At 38.7% G+C, this 20,844-nt stretch overlaps 1 protein-coding gene across 4 annotated transcripts in view; it reads right to left on the bottom strand.

The window, feature by feature from the left end:
* Window positions 1-923: 923 nt before the first annotated feature.
* abi2a (abl-interactor 2a) overlaps window positions 924-20,844 on the bottom strand; it is a 30,203-nt gene continuing 10,282 nt past the window's right edge. Inside the window, exons 2-11 of one of the 4 annotated variants that reach the window (XM_083538034.1) lie at window positions 15,621-15,788; window positions 14,677-14,853; window positions 10,763-10,860; window positions 10,408-10,557; window positions 7,977-8,095; window positions 7,384-7,635; window positions 6,488-6,649; window positions 5,959-6,045; window positions 5,425-5,598; window positions 924-3,167 (exon numbers count right to left, since the gene is read on the bottom strand). In XM_083538034.1, coding sequence (XP_083394160.1) covers window positions 2,992-3,167; window positions 5,425-5,598; window positions 5,959-6,045; window positions 6,488-6,649; window positions 7,384-7,635; window positions 7,977-8,095; window positions 10,408-10,557; window positions 10,763-10,860; window positions 14,677-14,853; window positions 15,621-15,788 — 1,563 coding nt within the window. In that variant the 3' untranslated portion in view covers window positions 924-2,991. The remainder of the gene's footprint in view (window positions 3,168-5,424; window positions 5,599-5,958; window positions 6,046-6,487; window positions 6,650-7,383; window positions 7,636-7,976; window positions 8,096-10,407; window positions 10,558-10,762; window positions 10,861-14,676; window positions 14,854-15,620; window positions 15,789-20,844) is intronic. The other 3 variants (XM_083538035.1, XM_083538036.1, XM_083538037.1) reach the window with 3 other exon arrangements.

The following is a 20,844-nucleotide window of genomic DNA, read 5'->3' as shown; positions in this document are numbered from 1 at the left end:
TAAACATAAAAGCAATTGTTATTAGGGTTGCATGTAAAAGTTTTAGGGATGTCTAACTTGATGCTATAAAACAAACGAGGTCATTAATAGGTTTTCTTCCCAAAATATACTGTAAAGAGAAGCGATTGATTGGTATGTATTGTCCATCCCACGTTTTTGAAAATTGCATAAATATTCTCAGGTACACTTTGTGCTGTGTAGAAGGTAAAACCTGACTGCCGGCTTTTTCTGCCTGGTGTTTTATTCGACCTAACCTGAAAATCAATGTCAGGCCGTGCATTTCACTATTATGCTTTCAGTGGTGTGAAACCTTATAAAATGACAGAATTTTAGTCCACTCCGGGTTATCTATTTTTTTTTTTCATGCATTACAATTTTTAGTTTGGAATTAAGACAAATTGTGTGATTTTGTGCAAATTCGACAAAAATAATTATTTTCCAATTTTAATAAAAAAATCTCAACTGCTTTGGCTGACTTCCTCACCATATCCAGCTTTTCTTAAAAAGTCCTTTTTGAAAATGGCCTTATATTTGCAAAAAAATGAATTTATTGCCACTGTCCAATAAAAAAAAAACAGCTATTAAATCCACATGAATATATTGTGCATTTGAGCCTGTGCAGTTTGCTGCAGATGCAGTTTGCTAGCTCTGATAGCGTCCAGGTGTCTCCAACTCATAATCTGATTGGTTAAAGCAACAGCTTTATTGGAATGCATTCGAAGCCACAGATACCCACACTTTTGATTCTCAAGGCCTCGAGGCAGATTTCTTTAACCCTGCCAATACGTCAGTGATTCTGAGGCCAGCAGAAATGACAACCCACCACTAATGTAAATGTTAACAGTAATTATGTAATATTCTTTTGAGATTATTATATGATGGCAAAAAGCAGAGTGTTGAAAACAAACACAGCCACACATGAACAGAGCGAAAGGTTTTATTGTGATATATTTTATCCATCTGTGTTTGTTCTTTTTGGTCTGGATGGTGCCACATGTAGTGAGCTATAATATTAAGTGGTCCCATTTTACAGGCTTGTGTTAAGTGCTGTTTGTAACATTTATCACACTTGTGTTAGTGTTTGAGCTTCAGAGCAGACAGACTGCTGTGCTAATAAAAGTGACAACGGCCCTAAAAACAACACTATTACTCATACATGTGAACAAATGCACAGAACAGCGGCATGCAAATACCAAATTAATTCACCATATTAGCACATTGTAAAAGAAAACTGCGGCATACTAACAGCTGCACCGTATGCACAGTTGCACTCACACATATGGAAATAAAAATATATATACTGTTTTTGTTAATGCACAAATGTATAATTTCTGAAAATCTCTAGAAAGAGCAAAACTAAACTCAGTCTTGGTTTTCATTCATCTGTGTTTGGTTTTAAGACAGTAATGGTCCCATCTTAAATATAAATATGGCTGCCTGCACAAACAAAACAGTTTTCATTTCATCTGCAAAACTATGTGCTTTCAATACTGAGCAAATACAAAATTAACATCTTTAAACCCATCATTTCACCACGTTATTGCATTATTGCAAACCCTTTAAAGGATTTGAACTGTGCTGCCATTTTATTGCTCCTCAACCTTGCTCTTACTCTGTCCTTTCCTAATTTGTAAACAATCTGAAAATTGTTTACAAATATTGTGGGGAAAATTACACATCCCTGCTGTAATCCAGAGCTGAACATCAGCTAAAGCATTTTAGAAAGTGAATGTGGTACAGAGGAAGTAATAATAAGCAGAATTATCAGGCATTATAGAAGCATTTCAACACCACAATATGGCACAAAAAATATATATAAATTTAAACACACTTTTGGCACCCGACTGCAAATTCACACTGTGGAATTCTTAGCAAGAGCATAAACTATTGCTGAGAACTAAACGATATAATTAAACTAAAAGGTTAAAAAGAAAAAAAGAAAAAGAGTATTAAATTAAAATATGATGTTTTATTGAGCATGCAATTTATGTAGCACTACACATCATATTAAAACTCAACTTGACTAGTTTGTTAGCATCACTACATAAGACATACAATAAAAAAAAAAAAAAAAAAAACGGGGTTTACTTCAACATACTGCATACTGATTTTTTATTTTTTTCAGGGTTTTTTTTCTGTGTATTTTGCTGAGGAGATATGCATTGTGTATCTGCCCAATGTAGGCGAAAATAACGGCCGGGGGGGGGGGGGGGGGGTTTACATTAGGAGACCTGCACTTTGCAAATTAGCATCATTTGTTCCCAACGTTTTAACTTTGCTTCTACCTGGACTCATTGTTATTCCAAGAGCATAAACTATTATTTTCATTTCATATAAAATGCTGTTCAAAATGTGAAACTACAGTCCTCTGTCAAAAATCCAATTAGATAACCAGTCCCTGTTCAATCCATTTGTACATATTTTAAATAATCTACCTCCTAATTAACTCCTGTCTTTCCCCTGCTTTAATTATAACATTGTAAACTGCTGTCCTACGGAATATGTATGTAGTGATTCCCTTTTTCAACTTCTTTCTGCAAAACCTACTACTATCTTCATAACACTTTCAGAAAATATGCTGTGAATGAAATACCAAAAATAGAGAGGGATTTTTCTTCTTTTTTTTTTTAAAGCACTGCCATCTTTAGTATATGAAACTTCTTCGATCGCAAAACTACTTCATATCTTTTCTTCTTAATCAAACACGCAAAATAGTGGTTGTACTCCAAACCATTCATCAAACATTAGTGTAACAGGATTTTATTGTTAGTATATTTTATTATACTCTATTGCATTTCCTCCCCTCTGTCCGTAGTGAAAAGCCCACACTGTCCATTTTAATTTCTCAACCGTAGAAGTTTACGCTTATCACAATTGACTATCACACCATGCCTGAACATTTGATCTAACCCATCTGCTGTAACAGCTGTCTGTTTGTGTGTTAGACCCGTGTTTATGTTAGCTTTAGTGCTGACTGCACTGGTTCAAGCTTCATTCTGTGTGGTGCATGATGGACTCCACGTAGTTACCAGGGAAGAGTCCAGTAGAGCCGTTCATCACACCCTCATACCAACCATCATCATTCTTCTTGATAACATAGATGATTGCACCTTCCTGGAATGACAGTTCATCCTCTTTGTCCTGTGTGTAGTCATAGATTGCCACCACTGACATAATTCGGGGCAAAAAAAATTCAGTCATTAAGAAAAGTAACTGATTTATGTACATATAAATGTAAAAGCTACAGAATGGCTAAATATATGGATAGTGGGGAGTGGATTCCCAGCACTGCTTATAAGAAAGACACTTTAAACCTTGACATTACTTTTAAGAACAGGTTACAACATGTATATCCTGAATATATAGTGTAATATTTAAAGTATATACACACTATAGTGACTATCGTATTCTAAATACATCTTCTTTCAGCTGCTCCCATTAGGGGTCGCCACAGCGGATCATCCGTCTCCATACTACTCTGTCTTCTACATCTGCCTCTTTCAAACCAACCACCTGCATGTCTTCCCTCACCACATCCATAAACCTCCTCTTTGGTCTTCCTCTTTTTCTCCTTCCTGGTGGCTCCATTCTCAGCATTTTTCTACCGATATACCCCACGTCCCTCCTCTGCACATGTCCAAACCATCTCAATCGGGCCTTTCTCACCTTGTCTCCAAAATGTCCTACATGCACTGTCCCTCTAATAAACTCATTTCTAATCCTGTCCACCACTCCCAACAGAAAGCGCAACATCTTCAGCTCCACCTCCTGTCTTTTACTCAATGCCACTGTCTCTAAACCATACAACATCGCGGGTCTCACCACAGTCCTATAAACCTACCATTTCATTTTTTTTCAGATAGCCTTCTATCAAAAATCACTCCTGCCACTCTTCACCCACTCCACCCTGCCTGCACTCTTTTCTTCTCTTCTCTGGCTTCCACTACTATTTACCATAACTGTACCATAATCTGGTTAAAAACTCCACTGCAAATCTGCACTCTTCATCCTCTTAATCGCTGCTCTCACTTCCTCCTTACTAATCCTATCCACTTCCTGCTTCACCATCTCCACATCATCCAACCTTCTCTCTCTCTCATTTTCCTCACTTATCAGCTGCTCAAAATACTCCATCTTTTTAACACACTCTCCTCACTAGTCAACACATTTCCATCTCCATCCTTTATTGCTCCAACTTGCAGCACATCCCTCCCAGCTCGGTCCCTCTGCCTGGCCAATTGGTACAAATTCTTTTCTCCTTCCTTAGCACCTTCTCCTTGGCTTTTGCCACATCCCTCTTCACCTGCGGCTGCATCTCCTTGTACTCCTGCCTACTTTTCTCATCACTCTGTCGATCTCAATTTTGTTTTACCAACCTTTTTCTCCTAATGCTCTCCTGCACTTCCTCCACCAGGTCTCTTCGTCTTCCGTTCTATTTCCAGAAGTAACACCAAGTACCTTTCTAGCTGTCTCCTTTATCCCTTCTGCTTTAGTTGCCCAATCATCCAGCACCTCTTCACCACCACCGAGCCCCTGTCTGACCTCTTCCCTGAATCTTACACTACAGTCTTCCTCCTTCATTTTCCACCATCTTATTTTACTTTCAGTCTTCACTCTCCTCTTCTTCTTCTTCTTCTTCACCTCCAAAACCATCCTACAGACCACCATCCGATGCTGTCTAGCTACACTGTCCCCTGCCAACACATTACAGTCTCCAATCTCCTTCAGGTTGCATCTCCTACATAGAACAAAGTCGACCTGTGTGCACCTTCCTCCACTCTTATACGTCACCCTATGATCCTCCTTCTTCTTAAAATAAGTGTTCACCACTGCCATTTCCATCCTTTTAGCAAAATCTACCACCATCTGCCCTTCCACATTCCTCTCCTTTAGGCCATACCTTCCCATCACCTCATCATCACCTTGGCTCCTTCACCAACATGGTCATTAAAGTCTTCCCCAGTCACCAATTGTTCATTACTATGAAAACTCTCCATCACTTCATCTTACTCCAGAATTTTTCCTTCTCCTCCATCTTACAACCCACTTGTAGGGCATTGGCACTGATGACATTTATTATCACCCCTACAACTTCCAGCTTCATGTTCATCACTATTAGAAACTTTCTTCACCTCCACTACACTCTTACTGTACTCTTACTTCAGGATCATCCCTACATCATTTCTCTTTCCATCCACACCATGAAAGAACAGTTCAAATCCACCTCCAATGTTGCTGGCCTTTCTCCCTTTTGCTTTGGTCTCCTGAACACACAACATATCTACCTTTCTCCTCTCCATCATATCAGCTAACTCTCTCCCTTTACCAGTCACAGTAGTAGGAATTTTAAGATATTTAGGTACAAATAATAAATGTTTTAGTGCCCTTTTAAATATATAATTTAAATAAAACTGAGCTAAATACCTTTTTCTACGTAAGCACATGGAGCCCAAGGTGGGTCTTCCTCCGCGTACGGGTCATTGTATTCCACCACCGAGGGCTCCTCTTCTTCATAATCCTCCAGAGGTGGAGGAGGAGGCTGCACTTCTTGAAACATACTTTCCTCTTGAGGAGGAGGTGGAGGAGGTGCATCTGAAACTAAGGAAAAAAATTGTTAACTTGAGGCCCAAAGTTAATCCTGAGTGTTTTAAATATAGAAATGCCATGCAAGCCTATCCTTGCAGGAGGTACAAGAATAGTTGTAACAGAAGTGCAACAAAGCTGCATTTGTTGTAGATACATTTCATTCTTTATAAAGGCACATAGACACACATGCAGATTGTAGTATCGGGTATGACCATTTTAATGCACCAACATAGGTTCTCCAGGTATTAACCATATGTTCTTCTTATTGACAGACAGATTAGCAATACTGATCTCTGGGAAGCAGACAAAATTTGCTACACTGTTGGAAAGTTTAAGAAGATCTGCTCAACAGTGAAGCTCAAAACCACTTACTGGTCTCCTGAACTCGAGCCACGAAACCCATGAGAGGGAGCTGAGGAGTAATCTGCAGGATGGAGGGGGGAGGGGGTGCCACTGAGGCTTCAGCACACACCACACAGAAAGTAAAGAGACAGAGACAAAAGGCAGAGCAGGTGTGTAAATCAGAGCAAGGGCCAGAGTGTGGTGGGTGATGAACCAAAGCAGATGAATGAGAGGTGAAAATCAAAGAAAGACAGGAGAAAGAATAGGTAGTCATTTTAATGTGGAGACAAACATGTATGAAATAACTGGAACTCAACCATACAGACAGTGCACACTAACCAAATATCTACAGCAAGAGTATGTTGTAGCATATTATATACATATATATGTATATAATATGCTACAACATATACTTATATGTAGCTCAGCTGAGAATAAGTAAAGAGGTTAAGAAGTAATGTTTCTGAAGCTAAGGCTTTTCACACGATCATGTGCCAACTGAAGTGACCAGTAGAGAGCACACTGTACCATTGATTATTTTAGAGTGGAGGTCCCTTACCTTGGCCCTGGTTATAGTATGGTCCTCCGTTCTGCTGACTGGCAGGCATAGAAGACTGGCTGCTGACAGAGGGTGTGCGGCGGTAAGGCAGAGACCCACCAACAGGGGGAGTAATCTGTCTGGGAATAGGCCTGTTCATACTGTAGAACTGAGGAGCAGTGCCTGTGTAAGCAACAGCAAAGAACAGGAGAACAAAAACATACCACAGTGTTGGGACCAGGGGTGGGAACCCTTCCTTTAAATAAAAATAAATAATACTGTAACTGTGAAAGAATAATTACTGTAATTGCCTGTTAGTAGAAGGTTAAGTCGACACCCAGTAGAAGATAGACAGACATGCATACATTAATACCAGGATGAAGCTAGAATCAGAGAACTTGTGTAGTTAGCATGAACCATATAATCCTAAAGAACTGAGTAAGTCTTTGAATCTCGAGGCCTTTAGTGTATGTGTAAAGATAGTAGTTAAAAATAAAGTTTTAAATGCCTGTATAAAAAGTGTTTAGATTGGCCATTAAAGGGAGCTAGAGAGACTCAGAGAGGTCGGTGCAAAATTGACTGCTCACATTGAGATGAATGAGATTTGGCTTAGTAGATGTTTTTCTGAGCACTCTCAGTACCTTGTTACCAAAGTTGGCATAGACTCCAATTCATGACTGAACAGACTGATTTGGCTAGGTGGATTTAACACAGACACATGGACAAAGGAAAAAAACCTCTGTCTAATGAGAACCGTAATTCTAAATTCAAAATAAAAAGGAGCTAAAAAAAAAGTTATTTCTTTGTACAAGACCCTGGAATCAGAAGACATTCTCAGAGAGGCTAGTGGTCTCAGACAGCACAGGCAGGCAAGGGTGAAAAATTACATGAGATAGGACTTAGTTGGGGAAACTTACCTGGCGCAGGGGTAGTGGAGGTAGAGGAGGAAGAAGAGGAAGAGGCAGAGAAGGTGGCAGTAGCCGTTGCAGGAGTAATGGGTTGAACGGAAGGAGGTGGTTCAGCTACTATCTCAGCAGAAGTGGGGAACATAGGGGAAAGCTCAGCAGGAGCTGTTAGGTTGGTTAAAGACTGAGTATGGGCAGACTTGGAGCAAGCAGAAGAAGGTTGGGTGGAGTTAATTGAAGCAGAGGAACAGCTGGTGGAACCAGCTGCAGAGGATTTGGAATTGAGGAAAACAAAAAACAGACAGTAAAGATGAAAAGATGAGTAAACCAAGGGAAACCCTGGCTGTATTTTGATTTTGGGGTGTTACATTGTTACACATCAGGTAAAACATTGCTAAGTTTTTGCGACCTAGAGGGCACACATTAAAAAAAGCAAGCTAGAAGAACATGCATGCATAAATCTGTTAATAAAATCGACCAAGTACTAGAGTCTGTTTCTCTACAGACCAATACATTTCAAAGGTAAGTGTTCTGTAGAGAAACTAAAAGCAGTTAAAAAAATAAGACATATAATACCAGGGTGTATAAACAAAACAGAACTTTACCTGGAAATGCATTAGGGGGAGATGGAGTGGGCACAGCAATCGGTAAACCCACACTGCCACTCCCACTGTTTTCTCGACTACTGCTGCGACTGCTGGGATTGCTGCCTCCACTGCTTCCACTACAGACAACATAAGAGCTTATAAGCAAAATCGACTTTTCCAATAGACTGCATTTAAAAACCGTAACAATGTACATACACAAACAGACTTGCTAACATGCATACAGAACATGCAAAAAAACCCGCTTTTGCGTGGCAACAGTAAAGACAATATCAATCAATGTATCCATGAACTTGATAGTACCGTAATTTCCGGACTATTAAGCACACTCATATATAAGCCGCACCCACTGAATTTGACAAAGATTTTTATTTTAAACATTGAATCTAATGAACTTTACACAGGCTTTAATGAAAGAGAGTGTCTGTTACACGGTGTAACGGGTGAAATATGTTGTGGCTCCTTTAAGAGCAGAGCGGCATTTTGGGAATAGCCTGCCACAGCTTTTTTCCGGTATTACTGCATGTGTGCAAGACCGAGGAATATGTCCTTATTATTTCTGATGCTCATTTCTAAGTTTCTCTGACCATCCCGTAACACTGTTTTCAAGAAAAATAAAAAAGCATGAGTTTCGGAAACCTGTTTGTGCTTATATGATTTCTGTTGCAACTGGAGTTAGTGAGCTCTCCCTTCACCCTGACTCAACACATTACAACGGCTTGGATCTAAACAGTGGCCAACCAAGAAGGTAATTGTTCACTGTCTTCCTCCTTCCTTTCACAACAATTTCTCTATGGAGTTTATCTTTTGGCATCGTCGTGCGTTTAAAAATCACCACCGATGGAAGTTTTTTCTCCCAATGTCGTGCAGCTCAGAACACAGGTGAAGTGCGTTTTTTCGTTTCCGTTCGGAAATTTCATTGGTCTAATGTTATGTCACTCAGATTTTTGGCTTGAAGTTTGTGAAACCGGGAAAAACCCAGGAAAAATCCACAAATTAGCTTTGTTGTTTAAGCCGCGGGGTTCAAAACGTGGGGAAAAAGTAGTGGATTATAGTCCGAAAAATACAGTACTTTTTTTCCGTTATGTTCTTGAGTCCTCGTTATCATTTTAGTTCATTATTATGTTTTGTTTTTATTTTTACAATTAATTATTATAGGTGTTCCAAGTCTCTATACAATTTATATTTATTAAAAAAATGTTTATGTATATAAAATTTAAAATCACAAATATTTTAGACAGCCTTTATGTCTGACAAAATATCATATTGCAAACATTTTAATTACTGAATAAATAACCTGTTGTAATTGACTTCAAATGAAAACATAGCAAGCACTTCACATATGATCGATGGCACTGGTGTGACACCTATTATTTTACAGGTATGACCCATCTAGAGAGAAGAAATGGGTTAGGAAACCAGAGTAGTATGAGGATCATCATACTTAATAGACAGGAGACCGGAAGCACTGCACAGCTGATGAGAGGAATGCAGTGCAGAAACATCTACCGTTTCAGCTTGTAACATCAGATTTAGTAGACATGTAATAGCTTTCAACTGTTTTTATACAAAGCATTTTACAGCCTCGGGAATCCATATTCAATCTTTAGATTGACCTATAATTTTAAGTAACAAAATTAATTTCTGTATTTTTTATTTATGAATTTATATGTTCTACTAATCACATTGTGATACATGAGAAAGAATCTTGTGGTTTGTTTACATTGTGATGGATGAAGATGATCCTTTCTTCAGGTTCATTGCTCATTCAAAAAAGGAGTAAGAGGGGAAGAACTTGCATGTACTTTTCCTGATGCAGCAACCCAAGTAACGAAGCAACCATCCAAGCCCAGTGGGAGGTGTAACACAGGTGTTAAAGAGGTTACATATCTTCCACAGAAAACGTGTGTGCATGCCAGTGCATGACAACGAGCCTATAAAGGTGATTAAACATGCAAACAAGCCTTTATCTAGATGCTCTATTGTGTCTTTCTGAAGTGCATTTATGTTGGACACAGCAGATGGCCTATTAACAGTCCGATCTGGTAGAGCACAGTTACGTAAACTAAAACATGGTAGAAAAATCTAAGGCTTTGGAAAAAAGAAAAAATTTGGAGTAGGCAGAAGTCTTTTATTTCCCATTACACAAAAGGGGAAAAAAGAAAGTTAAAGGTGTGCCATTTAATAGAAGCCAAATACCTGTAGAACCCTTAAGTAGTTTCGCCATCAAATTTCTTATAATGGAAGTCTATGTATATTTTGATGTGTGACAACATTTTTTCCAGTTTACACAGTTAAATATGTTTAAAAGCAAAATAAAAGTTGAAGAGTGCCACCTGAGAAATCACAATGCACAAGTTAGTCAACCGAAAACAAAGGAGAGAGAGTGGGCAAATTAGAACAAGAGGCATGAGGCAGACGGCACTGGTACCTATAGGTGCGGTTCCTCTGGTTTAGTGATGCAGTGCGCACAGGACTCTGTTGCTGCCCAGGTGCCATGTTACGTGTCGGGCTGGGGACGTAGTCATTAGGAACCACAGGAGGACGCACTGGTTCCAGTGTCCTATAGGGAGAGTGTCTCCTGTCAGGAGCAAGTGAAATAAAAATTCATAAATTAATGACATGAAATAAAATAAAGGCTTTCTAAGGCGAAGAATACCCTAAAACCTATAAACCCACATCAACCCAATAAACGTGGTGAAAACTATTGAGAAAAACAGAAAATGCCAGTCCCTACAAACAAAGTTCTACATATGAGGTGGTTGACACTGAGGTACTGTACATACCCTATGGTTCCCTTTCCAGGCATTGGAGGACTTGGCGGTTTTTGTGTTGGAGGGGTGGTCCGAGGAAGACCCCCCATTTTCATGCTCTGATTTCCAACCTGAAACACAAAGATAAAAGTCAAAATTATTAAATTATAGGATAAGTATTTATACATACATATATAGTGAATGAGTGTGTGTGTGTGTGTGTGTGTGTGTGTGTGTGTGTGTGTGTGTGTGTGTGTGTGTGTATATATATATATATATATACACATACATACAGTGAGGAAAATAAGTATTTGAACACCCTGCTATTTTGCAAGTTCTCCCACTTAGAAATCATGGAGGGGTCTGAAATTGTCATCGTAGGTGCATGTCCACTGTGAGAGACATAATCTAAAAAAAAAATAAAAAAATCCAGAAATCACAATGTATGATTTTTTTTTTTACTATTTATTTGTATGATACAGCTGCAAATATGTATTTGAACACCTGAGAAAGTCAATGTTAATATTTGGTACAGTAGCCTTTGTTTGCAATTACAGAGGTCAAACGTTTCCTGTAGTTTTTCACCAGGTTTGCACACACTGCAGGAGGGATTTTGGCCCACTCCTCCACACAGATCTTCTCTAGATCAGTCAGGTTTCTGGCCTGTCGCTGAGAAACATGGAGTTTGAGCTCCCTTCAAAGATTCTCTATTGGGTTTAGGTCTGGAGACTGGCTAGGCCACACCAGAACCTTGATATTCTTCTTACAGAGCCACTCCTTGGTTATCCTGGCTGTGTGCTTCGGGTCATTGTCATGTTGGAAGACCCAGCCTCGACCCATCTTCAATGCTTTAACTGAGGGAAGGAGGTTGTTCCCCAAATCCTCTCCTTAATACAGTCGCCCTGTCCCATGTGCAGAAAAACACACCCAAAGCATGATGCTACCACCCCCATGTTTCACAGTAGGGATGGTGTTCTTGGGATGGTACTCATCATTCTTCTTCCTCCAAACACGTTTAGTGGAATTATGACCGAAAAGTTCTATTTTGGTCTCATCTGACCACATGACTTTCTCCCATGACTCCTCTGGATCATCCAAATGGTCATTGGCAAACTTAAGACGTGCCTGGACATGTGCTGGTTTAAGCAGGGGAACCTTCCGTGCCATGCATGATTTCAAACCATGACTAATGTATTACCAACAGTAACCTTGAAAATGGTGGTCCCAGCTCTTTTCAAGTCATTGACCAGCTCCTCCCGTGTAGTTCTGGGCTGATTTCTCCCCTTCCTTAGGATCATTGAGACCCCACGAGGTGAGATCTTGCATGGAGCCTCAGTCCAAGGGAGATTGACAGTCATGTTTAGCTTCTTCCATTTTCTAATGATTGCTCCAACAGTGGACCTTTTTTCACCAAGCTGCTAGGCAATTTCCCTGTAGCCCTTTCCAGCCTTGTGGAGGTGTACAATTTTGTCTCTAGTGTCTTTGGACAGCTCTTTGGTCTTGGCCATGTTAGTAGCTGGATTCTTACTGATTGTATGGGGTGGACAGGTGTCTTTATGCAGCAAACGACCTCAAACAGGTGCATCTAATTTAGGATAATAAATGTAGTGGCGGTGGATATTTTAAAGGCAGACTAACAGGTCTTTGAGGGTCAGAATTCTAGCTGATAGACAGGTGTTCAAATACTTATTTGCAGCTGTATCATACAAATAAATAGTTTAAAAATCATATATTGTGATTTCTGGACTTTTTTAGATTATGTCTCTCACAGTGGACATGCACCTACGATGACAATTTCAGACCCCTCCATGATTTCTAAGTGGGAGAACTTGCAAAATAGCAGGGTGTTCAAAATACTTATTTTCCTCACTGTGTATATATATATATATATATATATATATATATATATATATATATATATATATATATATATATATATATATATATATATATATATATAACACACACAAACCGATCAGGTTAACATTATGACTGGTAAAGTGAATGACACTAATGATCTCATCATCATGGCACCTGTTAATGGGTGGGGTATATTAGGCAGCAAGAGAACATCTTTGTCCAGTTGATGTGTGAGCAACAGGAAAAATGGGCAAGCTTAAAGATTTGAGTGAGTTTGACAAGGGCCAAATTGGGATGGCTAGACGACCGGCTAGACCCCTGTTCCCAAACTGCAGCAGTCAGTATCCATTAAAAGTGGTCCAAGGAAGGAACAGTGGTGAACCGGTGACAGGGTCATGGGTGGCCGAGGCTCACTGTAGCACGTGAGGAGCAAAGGCTGGCCCGTGTGGTCCAATCCAACAGACGAGCTGCTGTAGCTCAAACTGCTGACGAACTTAATGCTGTTAATTCTTGTCAGGTCAGGACTTTTTTTTTCAGCAAAAGAGGAGCCAACACAATATTAGGCTGGTGTCAAAATATTATGCCTGATCGGTGGCCATGATGTTATGCCTGGTTTGTTGTACATCATACACATTCACACACAAATGCACACTTCAAGGCCAGTTCTGCAGGAGGGAATTTGAGTGGTTTTAAATGGTTTCTCAGTAGGACTGAACATAAAAAAAAAAACCTCATAGATTGAAGTCGATTTGAAATACTCATTATTTACACACGTAGTTTGTAACCACAAGTTTTCTTTTCATATCTATACATTAAAATTAACAAGCACACATGATAGGCCACATCAAAAAAAGTCAGTAGAAAAGATAAAAAGAAAAAAAGTCAGAATTGCTTTAATTCAGGCCCAGTTATACTTCTTGCATAAATGAATATGCAGCATGCTCAAACAAGAAGAAAAATCTCAAAATTTATTTAGCTTTCTGCTGAAAATTGTAATAAATGAATTAAAATATTGTACACATTAGTAGATAATTGTTGCAATATATTAAAAGTTTGATGTCCATCAGTGCAGCAATAGATTTTTATATTGCATTTAGCTTGATTATGCATTGATACTGCATCACAAGAAAGATTCCTTAGGGTACATTTTTACTGTTTGTAATTTTGTTGCTGCTTTTTGTGATTTGTTTTCCTGAGCCACATGTCCTATGCTAGGTCACCATGTTAATACCTCAACAAGGCCACCTTGTGTTCCCCCCTCACTTCCTCATAAAAAAAAAACAATCCTTGAATCACCTCTGACACACACACACACACACACACACACACACACACACACACACACACACACACACACACACACACACACACACACACACACACACACTCTTGCCAATCCACTTTCCTGACACCAATCCAAAAATCAGTGTGAAAGTTCCCATTGGCAGAGGGTTGGCATGAAAATAATAATCTAGGCACACAGAGACAGGAAGCAGCTTATGACACTTTGGTAGCTTAACATATGGGCAACAGGCACATAAGGACCAGTGTATGAATCGTGAAATACACAACATGCATGCTCACACTTACATTAAGTAAAGGTGGAAAATAAAATAAAAACTAATAACTCATGGTAAAGAACTGATTTCTTGGAGGTTGATTCATTGTGATCACCCTTGTTACATAGAAGAAAACAAAAATCTCAGTTTGGTTTGAGGTAAATAATTCCCCAAAGATACAGAGGGAAAAAAAATGGGAAGAAAATTGGTTGTTAAACTTCCATGAGTCAATTTTAAGAAATGATTATTCCCCCAAACCAGCTGACCTGCTCACAACACGCCACATAAAGCCCTTACCTTGAACCTAAGCAACCACTTTAATCAAGAATGAAGCAGAAAAAAGAAGCCAGGGGAAGCACAGAAGCAAAGGTTAGTGACAGTTCAGACGCTTGGTTATGCAACAACATTGGTTAGTAACAGCAATACACACCAACCACAGTAAGTTAGAAAATATACTCATACTTTAATTAATTTTCCACCGTTATCTATTAAGAAAGAAAACTGCATTTTTAGATCACGTAATCGTACCTTTACTCCATGGCCAATATCATCCAGTACATTGTAGTCGATAGGTTTCCTTATGTAACGCACCGGCCGCTCAGGATTGGCTGGAGCAATTATTTTGTGAGTACGGGAGGTGTTTTTATTGGTTGTCAGGATGCCGATCTCCCTTCTTGCTACCTTCTCCTTGTGTATATCCACTGTCTGTAAATGACAAAAACAGACAATCTTTAAAGTTTCAAACTTTTTCTTTTTTCATTGCAGCAAAATAGCACAGACACAGGCTGTAAATTTGCCCAACACAAGTTTTAAAATTTCTTGTAATACCAATAATCTAAGAATACATGCACATTCTCTATTTAACAGAAATGCTATGTAGAAGCACTATGCACAAAAAAGCTTGTGTTAAAAAGCCCTGATGAAAAGATGATTAATGTGTTAGCGAGGCAGCAGTATGGCACTTTATAATACTGCTGGATCGCATGCTGTTGACAGATTATATATAAAAAAAAAAAACAGCAGAGGGAATTTGTTACTGTTGCCTGCTCGTCAAGCTCTTCAATCATAAGTCAATCATTTTCAGCATAAAGAGACAGAGATGCTTCAGGTCTAACAGTGTTCAACCAAATAAAAAAGTATAAACGTGCAATGTCATGCTCTATAGTAGGGCTATTCACATCAGTACATTTGCATAATATACCTTACAAACACCTACAAAAATGACTATCATGTCTGAAACATGACAACAGGGATAATTATAAAGCTGCCATTGGTTAGTCTCTGTGGTTGTTTTACAGTTGCACTTTTGAACATGCTTTTGAACAGCGGCAATGGACAAGTGAAACAAATCTTTGTGGGGGGGGGGGGGGGGTCCTTTATCAGGACATGAGTGATTTCTGGATATTGCTGTAGCAACACTACCTCATAATGACAGTGTGCTTTCTAGGAAACTATCCAGTTAGAATACTTACCTGAGAAATGTGGTTGATGGAGGACTCCATGCGGCGTAGCTGTGAAGCCTGAATATCCAGCATCTGCAGCACATTATTAGCAAGTGTGTTGATCAGGTAGGCAACGCTGGCCAGAGACTGAGTTGTGTAGTTTTTTGTTTCTTCTAGTGCTCTGTGTTTATCAGGAGACTGAATAAATGGGGGAAAAAAGAAAAGAAAAAAAAAGTCATTCAAACAATCTGCACTATTACAAATGGAAAAAAGTATATTTGGACTTTTGGATTTATTTACACAGTGGAGCAGAACATTTTCTGTCGTAGCCAGTTTAGGAAATACTAAAAATATGATATAATTGTTAAATGATGCTTCCCGTGGGCTCACCACCTGCAGGAGGGACCGTAAGGGACGGTGCTATGAGGATTGGGCAGCAGTCGAAGGCAGGGGCCTGCTTAGACTGCTGCCCCCATGACCCGAATTACGGATAAGCGGGAGAAAATGAATGAATGAATGAATGTAAAATGATGTAATATAATTTGTTTAGTACTGATTTAATGACCAGAAACAAAACAAAAATAAGAAACATTTATACAAACTATTCAAATGTTTATTAAAAGATGCTGATATATATATATATATATACAGTGAGGAAAATAAGTATTTGAACACCTTGCTATTTTGCAAGTTCTCCCACTAAGAAATCATGGAGGGGTCTGAAATTGTCATCGTAGGTGCATGTCCACTGTGAGAGACATAATCTAAAAAAAAAAATCCAGAAATCACAATATATGATTTTTAAACTATTTATTTGTATGATACAGCTGCAAATAAGTATTTGAACACCTGTCTATCAGCTACAATTCTGACCCTCAAAGACCTGTTAGTCTGCCTTTAAAATGTCCACTGCCACTACATTTATTATCCTAAATTAGATGCACCTGTTTGAGGTCGTTAGCTGTATAAAGACACCTGTCCACCCCATACAATCAGTAAGAATCCAACTACTAACATGGCCAAGACCAAAGAGCTGTCCAAAGACACTAGAGACAAAATTGTACACCTCCACAAGGCTGGAAAGGGCTACGGGGAAATTGCCAAGCAGCTTGGTGAAAAAAGGTCCACTGTTGGAGCAATCATTAGAAAATAGAAGACGCTAAACATGACTGTCAATCTCCCTTGGACTGGGGCTCCATGCAAGATCTCACCTCGTGGGGTCTCAATGATCCTAAGAAGGTAAGAAATCAGCCCAGAACTACACGGGAGTAGCTGGTCAATGACCTAAAAAGAGCTGGGACCACCGTTTCCAAGGTTACTGTTGGTAATACACTAAGACGTCATGGTTTAAAATCATGCATGGCACGGAAGGTTCCCCTGCTTAAACCAGCACATGTCCAGGCACGTCTTAAGTTTGCCAATGACCATTTGGATGATCCAGAGGAGTCATGGGAGAAAGTCATGTGGTCAGATGAGACCAAAATGGAACTTTTGGGTCATAATTCCACTAAACGTGTTTGCAGGAAGAAGAATGATGAGTACCATCCCAAGAACACCATCCCTACTGTGAAGCATGGGGGTGGTAGCATCATGTTTTGGGGGTGTTTCTCTGCACATGGGACAGGGCGACTGCACTGTATTAAGGAGAGGATGACCGGGGCCATGTATTGTGAGATTTTGGGGAACAACCTCCTTCCCTCAGTTAGAGCATTGAAGATGGGTTGAGGCTGGGTCTTCCAACATGACAATGACCCGAAGCACACAGCCAGGATAACCAAGGAGTGGCTCTGTAAGAAGCATATCAAGGTTCTGGCATGGTCTAGCCAGTCTCCCAATAGAGAATCTTTGGAGGGAGCTCAAACTCTGTGTTTCTCAGCGACAGGCCAGAAACCTGACTGATCTAGAGAAGATCTGTGTGGAGGAGTGGGCCAAAATCCCCCCTGCAGTGTGTGCAAACCTGGTGAAAAACTACAGGAAACGCTTAACCTCTGTAATTGCAAACAAAGGCTCCTGTACCAAATATTAACATTGACTTTCTCAGGTGTTCAAATACTTATTTGCAGCTGTATCATACAAATAAATAGTTACAAAATCATACATTGTGATTTCTGGATTTTTTTTTTTTAGATTATGTCTCTCACAGTGGACATGCACCTACGATGACAATTTCAGACCCCTCCATGATTTCTAAGTGGGAGAACTTGCAAAATAGCAGGGTGTTCAAATACTTATTTTCCTCACTGTATATATATATATATATATATATATATATATATATATATATATATATATATATATATATATATATATATATATATATATATAAAAGCATCTTTTAATAAACATTTGAATAGTTTGTATAAATGTTTCTTATTTTTGTTTTGGTAAAATAATGAAATTAGTCAGATTTGGAGCATGGCATATCTAATATCTGATTTATCGGTCATTATTAACTATAATAGTAAATAAACGTAAAGCTTTTACTAAAATAAAATAAAAAAATGTGGATGTTAATGTGACAAACAATAAAATTTTATTTAATATAAAAAAGTGACATTTAAACCAATTCAAAAGTAAGCAACATTTTACAAAATCATTACTATGCATGCAAGGGTCGATATTTGCCTCTCCTACTGCATGTTTGTCTCTTTCCCCTGCAGCAGAGAAGCATATAGGTTAGAGTGTTGGTTCCTCTCCCAGGCTACATGCTGACATACTAATATCAACTATTCACTTACACTGCACTGGGGATAACATTGAAAAACATTCCTGACTGTGTGAAGAGAAGAAAGACCCATTAACTACAGAGCAAAATCCTTTTTTGGGGTCAACATTTGAGATCACAGCACAGGGTCAGTCATAACTCCCAAAGATTCTGATCAACCCAGCAAACAAGAACCATAAACACTGAGTCACACCACTGTACTGGCTTTTTACTCACAATTCATTCTAATGTGCTAAAACCATGCTGAAAAGAAATCATAATCCATCCTTGAATAAAGAAGGACTACAAATGTACACACATGCTGTGCTTCCACAAACCTGGTTCATTAAACTAAAAAAAGCATGTTAAAGTCACCATTCAGTGGTGGGTTCATTCAGATGTGAAAGAATCACCTGAGGGATTTAGGTGAGGGTAGGGTCATGGCCTTTAAATGGAAATGAACCAGGTCATCCTAGTGGCAAAATGTCTATGCCTGGGCTCTGATCAGGTAAAGGATACAATGAGACTCCTCTATGAATATAGATTGTACCGAGCCCTCTTATCTGTAGGAATGTCAATAATGGTACTACTGACTACTCTCTCTCTCACACACACACACACACACACACACACACACACACACACACACACACACACACACACACACACACACACACACACACACACACACAGAGTAAAGGTAGCAGGGCTCCCTAGTAATTACATGGTATTGAGTGTAAGGGGTCATCAGCAGTGGACTCCCCGAGGCTAAACTAGACTGTCCACAGAGAAAAAGCAGCAGGAAACTCAGGTAATGACCTTAAAAATAATCAGGCTTTGGCTTAGCCTTAAGTGGTTGAAAGAGCAGGAGACAAACAAACCCTATTAAAAATGCCTAAAATGTATATGAGGCTTAAGAAGCAAGTTTTGTTACATCACAATATCATCACGGTTCAGATGTTAAAGGTGTATATGGTATTTAACAAAATACATGCAGAAATAGACTGCTAAATATAGCTTTGTTTAATATTTTGATCACACACCTATAGATGATATATGCTACAAAATAAAGCTTAATGAAATAAAATATAATAATATACAAATATCAATTAAGATTTTTCCAGTCAGTCAGCTTGATTATCTGTCTTTACTGCATTTAAATTATTTTCATTATTAATACTCCTGAACATATTTTTAATAGTTTTAATTTATATACTTATTAAGCCAAATTATGCCTGGTGTGAACATAAACCAAAACTCTAGCAAAGACATTTAAAAACCTCATAAGGCAGGATTGAGAGACCTGTTATTACACATTAACAGCAGATCATCTTATGGAGTGCTTTTTTTTGTCTTGCTGGATGAATGGCCACACAAAATAACTCTAAATAACAGACATAACTCTTATACCAATAGCACAGTAACACTCAAACAGTGGAAGAGTGGGCACCAGAGAGCACAAACAAAGGAATCTCTATGGTGGTCTTGACTCACAGCCATAGAGAACAAACAGTAACAGCAAGTCTATGTGTGGCTAAGCTTACTATGTCTACAGCAACACCATCTAAGGAATCCTAAAATGCCAAGTAAGAACACATTTTGCAAAATGTTTTACAGGCCTTATCTGTTCATCAACTGTTTGAAAGGAAATCCAATCTGAGCTGAAGTTTCTACTTGACATGAGCATAACAGTGCAGCACATTCAGCTAAAAGCTAGCAGTAGCACATGGCCAGTTAATAATGCGGCACCCCACACACACTCACCCACACACAAATCTGTGTTAGAACAAGACCAAAAGAGATGCTGGAATATTTTAGTTTAAAAACAAAAATTCAAAAACCATACTGCAGAGGGCCCATGTTTTAAAATCAAAACAAAAGGCTGCAAGATAATTTTGTAAAAGACTGAAAGAGGTAGCAAAACAAAGACACTTGATAGCAGTCTGGTCTCAATGGCTAATAACACAAGTGTCTCCTACAAGTTTTCAAAATACACATACACCCATCAATCACTGTTTTTTTTTTCTCCCTGCTGCTATTAGACTTTACAATCAAAGCTGCTCCCAGTGAACCAGTGAACCATAATACACACTGTTATTACCATTTACCTGAAATGTTATTATTTCATATAACAAAGTATTTTAAACAACACATGTGCAATAACAGAAATGTTTAAACTGTGCAATATTACCTGGGTGCAATGTCTGTTAGCGTAACTACTTACTCGTGGTCTCTTTTTTCCTTCTTTTGTATTTATACACTGTGTTGTGTGTATACTGTATACTATATTATGTATCTATTCTTTTATATATTTGCATTTATTTTTCTTTGCTGCTGCAGAATAATTTCCCCACTGTGGGATGAATACAATTATTTTATCTTATCTTATCACACTAGAAGATTATTGCTGGTTTAATGATCCTACATTGCACGCCTACACAAAGACAATACGAAAACCCATTGACTGCTATTACAATACAGATTGCAGTGCAAATGTAACATTATCAAGCGACCACTCAGACAGAACAGTTAACACAAAAAAACACATTT

The sequence above is a fragment of the Silurus aristotelis genome (assembly GCF_946808225.1).
Source record: "Silurus aristotelis genome assembly, chromosome: 3".
In the NCBI taxonomy this organism is placed as follows: domain Eukaryota; kingdom Metazoa; phylum Chordata; class Actinopteri; order Siluriformes; family Siluridae; genus Silurus; species Silurus aristotelis.
Note: the sequence above shows the minus strand (reverse complement) of the source record. Positions and strands in the feature narration are given on the sequence as shown.